Source organism: Cataglyphis hispanica, chromosome 5, assembly GCF_021464435.1.
Source record: "Cataglyphis hispanica isolate Lineage 1 chromosome 5, ULB_Chis1_1.0, whole genome shotgun sequence".
Taxonomy (NCBI): domain Eukaryota; kingdom Metazoa; phylum Arthropoda; class Insecta; order Hymenoptera; family Formicidae; genus Cataglyphis; species Cataglyphis hispanica.
Window position 1 is genome coordinate 2,242,027 of NC_065958.1, and position 12,060 is coordinate 2,254,086.

Genomic DNA, 12,060 nt, shown 5'->3' on the forward strand with positions numbered 1-12,060 from the left:
TACAGCAGGTGCGCGGTGCGCTACGTATTATCTACCAAAGTGCATATACAGATAAGATTATGGAATCTGCCAGAAATTTCCTTGGTCTCGTGTCTGAAAACACGGACGAGGATTGTCAAAAAGGATTAAGACGGCCGACTTTATGGAAGTTTTGAAAAAATTCACCGCTCGCTATACTGTAGGTAAGCAAATCTCTTCATTGTCGATAATTAATTTGATACATATTAATACAATAAACGTTTATTTTTTACTTTTGAAACAATTAATATACATCAAAGATCCATATATTTCTGATAATAAAATAATAGCTGGATAAGATAAAATATTATACAATATTGATTAAAATAACTCGTGCAATTATCCAATGCTTTTTTTTTTACGTAAATATGAAAGATTTCTCTAATAAGACTGAAATGTTAGATTCTTGTATAATTTCTCAGGAGCGAAATTCGATATTTTCAATAATTTTATATGCATATTTGCAGACGGAAACTTGGCAGCTATCCAAACTGCAAGAACTTTTCTTAGCATTGATTCTAATCGTTTATCTTGTGTCTTCACAAATCTGTAACAATGATGTAAGTATAAGGATATAAAAATGTTCAACATTGTAAATTAGAAGAAATTCTTTTAATGAATTTATGTTTATTTTGCAGGTAATTTGTTGCAAGGTATTAGCAGATGTTATGGTGGATTTATTTAGTATACAAGAACACTTAGGAGAAACTTGATGCATGTAGAAGTTTCATTGAAATGTTGTAGCGCTTTCCATGTACATCTTATTACGCTATCATATAAGTAAACATTTTTTTAAATATTATTAATGCATTAATGTTATGTTTATAAATATGCATATATGCATGTACATATATATCAATGTGTGTGTGCATACATATATATACGATTTTAAAGTATAATACCCTCTTAATTATTATTCGTGATTTTACACACAGTTATATAATCAAAATTTTTGCTTACAATTTGCTTAGATGTTTTATTAAGACACATTATAAAGGATAAATAAGCATTTTAATTATATTCTGTAAAATCACGAATAATAATTAAAAGGGTATTATACTTTAAAATCGTATATATATGTATGCACACACACATTGATATATATGTACATGCATATGTGCATATTTATAGACATAACATAGTATTTATTATACATGCATTAGCTCATAAAGACATAATCATATCATTATAATTTATTTTTGTAAGATTATATTAAAGTCATATTGAAAAATGTTGCTTGATACTCATGTGTACAGATATAGATTTTATTATTTCTGAGAGAATCATGTACAGAAATGACATTTAGTCTGTATTTGTGTATCTAAAATATGTAATAGCAGAAAATTGTAAATATTATAAAGAGTACTCTTAATAATTATTACGATACGATTATGAAGTATATAACTGAATCAACAAGCAAAATATAATTGTAAATGATTATACTACAATCGTCATAGAATTATGTATTGACGCTAGATGCACATACGTCCACGTATGTTTGCCTCTAAGAAAAAGCAACCGTTTTTTTATTTACACTTACATTTTGAGTGTGTATAATGCAATGCGTAAATAAAGAGTGATTGGAGCGAATATGAGGTGACATTCTATAACGTTTTTGCTAACTTTTAGAATTGATATGTTGTTATATTAATCTTTAGATCTTACGTTTCGTGTTATTGTGCATACCATACATAATTTAACGATAGAAAAGATAGCTGTGACGCATGACTGTGGTCTCGAGTAAATATCGAGCACATAAATCGTATTTCTTACGTTGTTCTCTTATATAATATCATTATAAAGTGCGTATCTCGTGCGATCCATGATGAAAAGTTTTGCGATCGTCATGCATTTGATTAATCACAATTAACTATTTTTGAGTGAATATGAATACCACGAGAAAACAACAAAAGATGTATAAGAGAGAGAAAGAGTATTTTCGAGTGAAGCAAATTTGATCACTTTGAGAGAGATTAATGACGTCATAAACACCATTTTGTAATTAATTAGGAATATATTTATTTATATTAATCAAAACTTATTTTTGGTTGATTATATATGTTTATAAAAAATTGGATTTATCAGTCTCAGAACAATCAACTCTATTTATTCGAAAACGCTAAAAGAGGAATTTCGGAAAAGCGATGAACGAAGCAACAATGTGCAATGATGACAACGTAATTTATATATATTGACGAATTATTTGTTATACACAAATTATTTACTATTTATATTTACAAAATACACATTGTTCATTAATTTTTTATTTCCTCGATAGGTGATTCATTCTGAATCATATAATATCATCATATAATATGACGCATATATATAAAATATTCCAGGTTTTATTTTAAAATACTTAAAATATTCATAATAAAATATTTTTGTATGATTTAATATATTTCACAATAAAATAATATATTAAAGTTGCATAATAAGTTACATATATTTTATATACAAAAATTAGATTTTTCTATTTTTTATGATAAAAATACAAAGAGAACGGCAGAGTGAGCGAAGCCGATCATTTTCCACTAGATTGGAGAACCACACCGCTGATTGCTCCTATTCCTTATAAGAAAAACAGCGATGCGTGTTGTGTCATTAGAAATTGATTTCCAGTTGCTAGGATACATGGTGGTCGCCTTCGAAAGCGCCAGCACCGGCGAGCATGCCCGCTTACCTGGCGGTCAGTCGGCTACAAGTTGCGCGGCGCAAGGTATACGAGCATGGGCCTGCCAGACATAGAGACCATACCCGGTAAAACGAAAGGAAAACACAAGAGATTGTGTGACGCACGCACCTGGAGACTGTATTGCACGCACAAATTCGACGCACGCACCGCAAGAATTGATCAACCGGAATTATCCTAGATCGCGTATAACGCCGAGTGCGATCGATTCTTGAAACGGACGCGCGGGCACGTCCCCCCGACATTATTAAAACTCTCGCACAACGTACCCCTGCTTCAGCCTGTGCCGGTTGTCGGCATGAAGTAACGAGAATCGATATATGTCGCTGTTATCAAACACGATCACGGGCACGTACGCGCGGCACATAAAGTACAAGTGGAATTTAGAGTCATTTATTTATAGTCACTCGATGACAAATGGGTTTTATTGTAATTAGGTCGCGAAAGGCTCGCAAAAGTTGAAGAAACATACTCTCGGATATTTTATTAAATATATTATGCGCACTCTTATAATATGCGCGCTTTGTAAAACGGAAATATATTTTTACATTACATATTTCCGAATAATCAATATTTATTTGTAATTTATTCGTAAAATAAGTTTGTAAGATAGATTATATGCTTTAATCTGCATGACGTTGTGAATGTGCTCAATAGCGGATAGTAGTGAATTGTTTAGGAGCATGCTGCTACCAGCACAATCCGACCATTAATCGGCTAATGCCACCGTGGTCACATGCGAGTCATGTATGTGCATTCGTATCATTAACTATTGGCGTTATCACGCGATATTATTGCAAGTTGGGACAAAAAGCATCTCGCCCTTTCATTCGTTTAATAAACTTATATGTTTATTTATATGTTTGTTTATTATTATGTTATTTATTTATATTATTTATATTATTTATATGTTTGTTTATTATTAATAATGCACGTTGTAAACATCAGTTGGCGCAACACGCAACAAGAACCAATTAAAGAATATCGATTTTTATACATATAAATTGAGAAACATATTATTTTCTTTTTTCCAACGATATTTGTTATAACTATATTTATACATGTGTGTGTGTGTGTGTGTGTGTGTGTTGTTTATAAATTTATTTATTTTTATTTGTTTACAAAATGTGTGAACTCTGTATTTCTTTCACATACTTGAAATTATGTGATGTATATTTTTTTACGCACACTCTTTCTACGATGCTTTCGTCATATTTATTTTTGATATTTTAATCTTAATATTTTTCAAGATTGGTTCGCTTGTATTTTATAAATGTTTTACATATGATTGGATTATTATTCACGCGCACGAACAATCGCTATCGACTATTAGATTATGTAATACACATATATTTTGCGGAGCAATTTGATGGCTATTAACCGATAGGTCAACCTACAGGTCAACAACCTTTGAAAATATGCGAATGGATACTATTAATATTTCATAAAGCCGCGCCATATATTTGCTTTCATTTTTTCACAATCAGTATTTTATAATTTCTCTTACAAATCTTTGATTATTAATAAAATTCCTTATTACTAATAAAAATAATAATTCAAGTGATTTGTAAACTAAAAAAAATCTAGAATAAATTACAATAAATAATTAAGATAAACATAAGATAATTATAAATTTAAAAAAAATCTGTTAAAATTCAAAGACATAAGGATATTTAAAAACTAAAACTTCTCAACTTTGAAAATCGTGAAATTTGAAAATTAATAATATGAGAAATCAAAAAAAAAAAAAAAAAAACAGAGAAGTTAATAATCTAAATAAGTATTAAATAAATAAAAATCTGAGAAAAAGTTTTGAAACTCTAGAGATCTATAGTTCTGACAATGAGTATTGTAATTTTTTTGCATATATATATATAATATTTTGCACGAAGTGTTTCTAATGAGATAATTCACATTGAGATAGATTGCGTTGCTTTCCGACGAAGGACAGATGCGTAATGAATTATGCATGAGGCCGCTGTTTGAACTTTTGATAAGAGAGACGCAGGCGTAAATCTCAAAGGATTTATCGCCAGTTTTGCGTTATTGACCTTTGCGCGAAGGATGACCGAAATACCGCTGTTAATCTCGTGTTGAGACTTCATTCGTTGTCTTAACGCCTTTCCGCTTCTTTTTCTTTGCGCTGGCTTTAAACTTAATTTATGCTAAGGTTATGCAACGATAAAATTTACCCTCAAGCTATCCATAATGTGCCACCAACGGTGCACAGAAGTAGAAAAATCTTTGAGGAATGTCTACAATTAAATTTAATTAAAAAATCAAATTAAATTAAATTTCTTTGAAAAATTATTTCTATTTACTTTTGTTAATATACATAATTTAGCATAATTAAACAACAATGTTTATCTTCTATATTATTCTATAACGATCCATTTTTTTTCTAAAAATTGATGGCAAAATATAAACAGCTACATGTGTGGAATATTTTAGAGAAAGCCGTTATCTATATAATTATACTTCCTATTACTATACATGTTACGTCTAAAGTCATTATATGTACTTTGCTTGAGTCAAAGATTAAAGATCGCTACAAGTGGTTCTACGTGCAATATAGATGATGTATCCTTGTGTAATATGTATATTTATAACTTTGTATCAGAATAATATCCAACGATTACAATCTTGCATGCTGCAAATAATAATAACGTTCTTAACGGATTCTCCGCTACACGCAGGTTGTAATTCACGAAGATACTGCATAATTTCAAGTATAAACTTTTGAGTAGAAGAGAGATTTTTTTTTTTAAATAAAAAAGAATTCAATCTCGTTATTTCTCAAAGCACAGATCTTTGAATGCAAGATCGGTCAATCGAGGAAATTCGTTGGAAGATAGAAAACCTTAATTCATCTCGTCTTCAATATTTAACGATTGTATCGATCTTTGTACATTGTAGAGACTGGGGCAGTCTTCACGATCGGCCGTAGCAGATTTGCGGACAATGTTGCGTCACATTTCTTCATACGTAAGGATCCGGTCGTCGCCATTGAATGCGGGGACGAGCATTCTGCCGTTATTTGTCGTAAGTTTTACGAAGTATTTATTTTATAGTGTAATTTAGAATCCAGTTAAAAGAGTAGTTATTGTCCCTTTGAACCCAGGATGGAATCAGGCTAGATCCAGCCTGAACTGTTGAAGGTATTCTCTTATAGAATCAGTATTATCACTGACAAGCAGTGCTTTTAGATATAAATATATATAGTATTGCAAACAGTGAAATCGTACTAAAAGAATCAGTAGTGGCTATTTTAAAACGGATCTTATATTATAATATTATGAGGTAAATTTTAGCAACAAATATTTTGTTAAAGAAATATTATTTGATCAAGAGTCTTTCATTTTTTGTGAGTCATAAAGAAGTATATGTACATATTAGTTATACGAAATCTTATTGCTTTAATCAGTGAAACATAAAAGGGAGGAGCAAAATATGATTGTTTTCACTGAAAAACAATAAAATTCAATAAAATCGTGACATTGTTTTAAGCAGTGATATTTTCACTGATTCAGTTTAAGGAAGTATCAATGCATAATGAGTCCAGATTAGATCTAAATTTGGTTCAGATTGGACACAATTAAATCAAGAATTATGGGTATTATAATTTATTTTTATCCCAGGCAAATTGGATTCAGCTCGAATCATTGAAATAACAGCGAAATTGGCTCAGATTAATCTGAATTAATTTTGAGATGCATCTAGCTTAAATTGTCAAGATAAAAAAAGGAGTTGACGAATATCATTAATCAATGTCGTGAAATGTAAAATTGACAGTAAATTACATATTCATGATAAGCAATGCTTACAAAAAAAAAAAAAAAGAAAAAAAATAACTTTAATCGACAAAATTGTTTCTATCAAGGGAGTTATCTCTCTTCTTATCTTCTATAAATTTATTTCAAAATATTGTTTTATTCTTGCTTGGATATTTACATCGTATAGTATAATTTTCATCGATAAGGCACGTTTTAAAGTCTTGAATTTTGATTGCTATGCTATAAACTTTACAGACTATAATACGAAGATATATAATTCGGGTTCATATGATTTACAGCTTCTGTAGCATGCGACGTAAGGAATATATATAGTCAAAGCTAACATAGGACTATCCACTGTCTCAGTAAATCGATATTGAACACGCAATGGTCAGTCTAGCCGACATTGTTGGCGTTATTAGTTCAACGCGTCTTTAAAAAATTTATTGTATTATTACTTTGTATACAAAAAAATGTTACAATTACAAATCGAAAAAAACAATTATAAATAATGATTACTGTGCTATTACTATTATCGCAGCTACATTAACATTAATTTCTCATCCATTTCGTCCATTTACGGTATAAATTTTATTTTGCACGTTTTAATTATTAATTTAAATATCATTAATGTTAGGAGATTTCGTAAATATATTTATGCAATTTGTACAAGTTTTTCTCTGAAGATCTCAGAATATATTTTATTTTTGCGTAAAATTTATAGCTATTTTTATCGCCATTTTTAGTACAGTAATTAAACTTACGTAATTATATTTATTGTTAGTAAATAATATTTCTGATGCTTTAAAACTCTAGATTTTTTAAATATTCTTCATATTATACAAGTAAAGATATCAACTTTAGGAATAGTTTCTGCGGAATTATAATTAACCGAATGTATCTTTCATGCTTGCTTGGAACGCCTTTGCTTGCTTTTTCAGAGAGTGGCAGACTTTTCGTCTTTGGCAGTAACGATTGGGGTCAACTGGGTTTAGGTCACAAGAATCACATCAGCAAACCTTCGTGTGTAAAAAGTTTGTAATTATTTTATCGTAATGTAGTAAATATAAATAGAGCATGCATTCAATTACATGCACTTAAATGTCACACGTTTATTATTTTTGCGTTGACAAATTATTAAATATAGTTTCCGAAAATATATTAATAGTATCTTGCCGTTTGTTTAATTAAGTGCTGCTGGTGATTTTAATGAAAATCGCATTTGTTATAGTCTTGAAACCGGAAAAAGTCACACACGTCGCATGCGGAAGAGCGCACACTTTAATATGTACAGGTGAGCAGAGAATACTTAATGCATATACAAATATTTCAAGCGTGCTTTCTCTCAATTATATATATATATATATATATATATATATATATATATATATATATATATATATCAAAATTGACTACGTCATTTGTTTCAATAATTTGTTTTGTAAATTGTGAGAGATAAAAAATTAGCTCGATAAAATAGTCAGCTCCAAAATAATAAATAAATCTAACGCGCAATATTTGAAATATTTCTTCTATATATAAGCATATATACAATTGTCATTAAAAGACGCGAGGTATTAAGCGAGCATGCCGTTTCTATATGTGGCTTTGCGTGTTCACAAACTTCGACGAATATCTGCCGAGTCATTCAACTTCAAACTTGTTCTTGTTTGAAGGGATCAATGTGATAAGGATTCCTAAATGGCACGTCACTTTGCTAACTTTCTAGATAGAAGTGCGAGATGTTAATTTGCCAACAGATTAAAACCGCTTCGGGCAAATAGTTTGTGAATATGTATTCGCAATCAATTTTGTCAACTTAATTATTTTAATTAGTTAATTTAAAAGCTAAATTATTTTTTATTAGTTTGCTAAAAATAAAATCTTAATGGATAATTAAATCACATGGAATATTTATAAGTTTTATATCTTGAATATTGTTTTTTTTTTTTTCTTTAGGAGCTCAAAAAATCTTTGCGTGCGGCAGTAATCAAGAAGGTCAACTGGGCCGGGAAAATTCCGCGATAGGCGATAGCTCTAGTTCTCCAATCTTGGTCTACGATTGCGGACTCGCTGGATCCAGGATCGTTCAAATTGCAGCAGGATCGCATCATTCAATGGTTCTGACCAGCGACGGAGAAGTTGTCGCCTGGGGAAGTAATCTGGAAGGACAGTTAGGATTACCGGGTGTTTCCGGTCTTGTTAACAAGCCTACAAAGGTCTCTATTCCTGAGCCGGTGAAAGAAATCAGCGCGGGATATTATCATTCAGCTTTTTTGACCGGTAATCAATGATTTTTTTTCTTATTTAAAGTAATAAGTCAGTATAATAGTCTTGAAATAGTTTACATAAAAGTAAACAATAACATGCTTATATTTTCAACGAAACAACATACATATATTTTTTTATATTCTTACGCTTTTATTATGGAAAAAAAATTAAACATTTTATTTCAAGTTGATCCAATAACCCTAAAATCCCATTCCAAGAATTTGTACGAGGATTCTGAGACGTAGCATACTTTTTGCGAGATAAAATCGCTTCCGCTGCGGCGCGCTTAGAACGATTCGCACGAACACGACAAATTGTAAAATATATTAGCGTGTATGCAATTCAGTCATCACACAGTTTATTTTCAGAAAGCGGTCTCATTTATGTCTGCGGCGAATCGGAAAGCGGTAAACTCGGGATCGATGTCAACTTCTCTACACAAGTTGCACCCAAGCAGATGCAATTACCGGCACCGGCAGTTCATGTCGCCTGCGGCGGTCATCACACACTCGTGTTAGCAGGTTGAGATTGATAGATTTTGACACCGATATATTTTCGACCCATATTTGTAAATTTTTTAATTAACACATTCGTATTTCTTTATTTTCTCTCTAAAATACAACAATAACATAGTTGAGGGTTTACAAATTGCTGAGTAATTGTTTGAATTGTTAGAAAATGGCAACATTTACTGCTCCGGCAGTAATGCCAGTGGGCAGCTTGGAATGGGCAGGAACGTTAACGAAATATATATGCCAAAGCATCTTGCACGCGGGTCTCTTCAAGATGAAAAAATCGTCAAGATTGCTTGCGGTGAAAGTCACAGTGCTATACTTACTGGTAATTAAAATTCTACTATTAAATTCCAGTGAATTCTTAAATAATTTTTTTAACAATCTTGTTAATTATTAATAGAACGTGGCAAACTCTTCACTTGTGGTGATGGGCGACATGGTAAATTAGGTCTGGAAGAAAATGAGAATAATGTTCACGAAGTAACATTTGCTGCCAAATATCAGGAACTCTTCATTACGAATGTAATTTTACTTGCTTTGTTTAAATGAATATTTATTGTTTTTTTATTTAATTCTAATTATTTTCTTATTTTATAGGTCGCATGCGGAGGATGTCATACGATACTGGTTGGTCGAAGACACAAAATAGATTCTCAATCGCAATCGGATTCCACTGTAAGTGCGATTAAATCCGACATAAATTTTTAACAAAATATTAATCTTTTAAATTAAATTTATTATTAATTATTTTTTAAGTTAAATTAATATAAATTGTTTATGAGCTGTTCGGTAATTTCAGGAGTCAGCCACGCAGAACAAAAGTTCTCTACCTCCTTTAAAGCTTCCTGTAAATATACATAATGAACATTCCGTAGCGTCCACAACAGTAGACGCTACAGAAAAATCGACACATGAGAAAGATGATTCACATCATGTTGACAAAATCAATAAAACACGAAAACATAATAATACTGAAACAAACTCTTCAAAAGATTCGTCAAAGGAAAATTCGGATATTGTCAATAAGGAAAAAAATTCGTCTTCGACGAGTAACGAAAAAATCGCGAGTCCTAAAAAATCAAAAAGTCCTTCAAAAACTAGTCCATCGAAAAGTCCAAAAAAAAAGAATCATATTCCAAGTACAAATGCCAAAGTCGCAGAATCACAACCGACTGACAAAGATGAGTCAAAAAGCAAAGAAAGCGCGCAGAATGGCAAAAATACTGAAGACAAAACAGATAATAAAAATAAAGATGTACAGGAAAATAATGAAAAACAAAAAAATAATAAGAACGTGGAAATGACAGCGACAGCAGCGAAGGATGCCGAGGAGTCAACAGAAGCAACAGCTTCGAGAATACACGAAGAAAAGAAACAAGAAATGTCGAAGAATCCCACACCACCGCCGAAACCACCAAGACTAAAATCCGCAAGTATCGAAAATTCAAGCAACGAGAACGATTCTTCACAAGAGAGCAAAAAGAATGAGCAGAAGAAGGAAGGGCGCGAAAAGGATGAGAGCAAGGAGGATGAGCACGAAAAGGACAAACGTGAAAATGATGAATGCAAAAAAGATGAACGTGAAAAAAATGAACATGAAAAAGAAGAGCACGAAAAGAATGAGCACGAAAAAGAAGAGCACGAAAAGAATGAGCACGAAAAAGATGAGCACGAAAAAGATGAGCACAAAAAGGTTGAGCACAAAAAGGATGAATGTGAGAAAGATAAGCGCGAAAAAAATGAACACGAGAACAATGAATGCGAAAAGAATGAGCTCGAAAAAAATCAGCACGAAAAGAATAAACACGAAAAGGAGGAGGACGAAAAAAATGAGCACGAAAAGGATAAACGTGAAAAGGAAAAAGGCGAGGAAGAGACGAAGACGAGCGACGAGCCCGCAGATTCAAGCCCAAAGTCGCTTGAAAAATCGAAATCCGTAGTTTCAGAAACTATCACGGAGAAGATTGTAGATACTATTGAGAATACGATAGAAAAGGTCAAAGAGGAAGTACATGGTGAAGAATCAGAGAAAGTGGAGACCGATGGCGCACAAGACGATGCTGATGTGGTGCAATCTCCGCCACCGCGAACAGGTTGGTGAAACAAGCGTTTTTTAGTCTCTTCCTTATTTCTTGTAAAAAGTAAGAGTAGGTCAACAAGAAGTATCGATTAGAATTTATTCTGCGAAATAGTATTTCTAACATTTAAGAGAGAAATCAGACATCAATTTAAATAGAATATTTAAACTCGCAAATATATTACACAATCGATTATTGTTTTCTAGCTAAGGTGACGAAGTTGTTTAAAGGAAAGAGACAAGAGATAGAGAACGGGAATAAAAAGAGCAGCGCAGCAAATCCAAAAGCAAAGGTATGCTGATAAATGTATTAGATATATATTTTATAGAAAAGATAAATCTCTTCTCCCATATAATTTTATATAAAAATATTATATTAAATATAAATTTTTTTTTTTCATTTTTCAGTCAAAGACATGCACCGTTCTGTGATCGAAAAGACTTCAAAGAAAAAAAAACTATAATCCATTATATTTTTTATAAAATACTATGATAAATTTTCGTCGCTGGGACCAATATGTGTGGAACCGGAAAAATCTTCTTCAATAATCAACAGCTCGATTTAATAAGAGTTTGCCTTCAATCATATTTATAGAATTAATTTAGATTTCTCCTGCATTAAATATTGTATTAATTTTTATTTCTTGTTACGGCGACGAAGAGTTTAAATAAGAGCAATAATTCACTGACTGTATTTAAGCACTCTAAAAATAA

At 31.4% G+C, this 12,060-nt stretch overlaps 1 protein-coding gene and 1 long non-coding RNA gene across 2 annotated transcripts; both read left to right on the forward strand.

Moving 5' to 3' along the window:
* Positions 1-33: 33 nt before the first annotated feature.
* Positions 34-829, forward strand: LOC126849544 (uncharacterized). Its single transcript, XR_007687416.1, has 3 exons — positions 34-182; positions 486-578; positions 657-829. It is a non-coding gene; the product is annotated as an uncharacterized LOC126849544 (long non-coding RNA).
* Positions 830-2,707: 1,878 nt separating this feature from the next.
* On the forward strand, positions 2,708-12,049 carry LOC126849514 (X-linked retinitis pigmentosa GTPase regulator). The gene is made up of 12 exons (XM_050591436.1): positions 2,708-2,778; positions 5,627-5,752; positions 7,425-7,517; positions 7,715-7,777; positions 8,443-8,766; positions 9,123-9,275; positions 9,430-9,594; positions 9,670-9,791; positions 9,867-9,944; positions 10,069-11,362; positions 11,554-11,639; positions 11,755-12,049. Exons 1-12 carry the CDS (start codon positions 2,748-2,750, stop codon positions 11,776-11,778), a joined length of 2,559 nt encoding a protein of 852 aa, XP_050447393.1. The 5' UTR covers positions 2,708-2,747; the 3' UTR covers positions 11,779-12,049.
* The last annotated feature ends 11 nt before the right edge of the window (positions 12,050-12,060 follow it).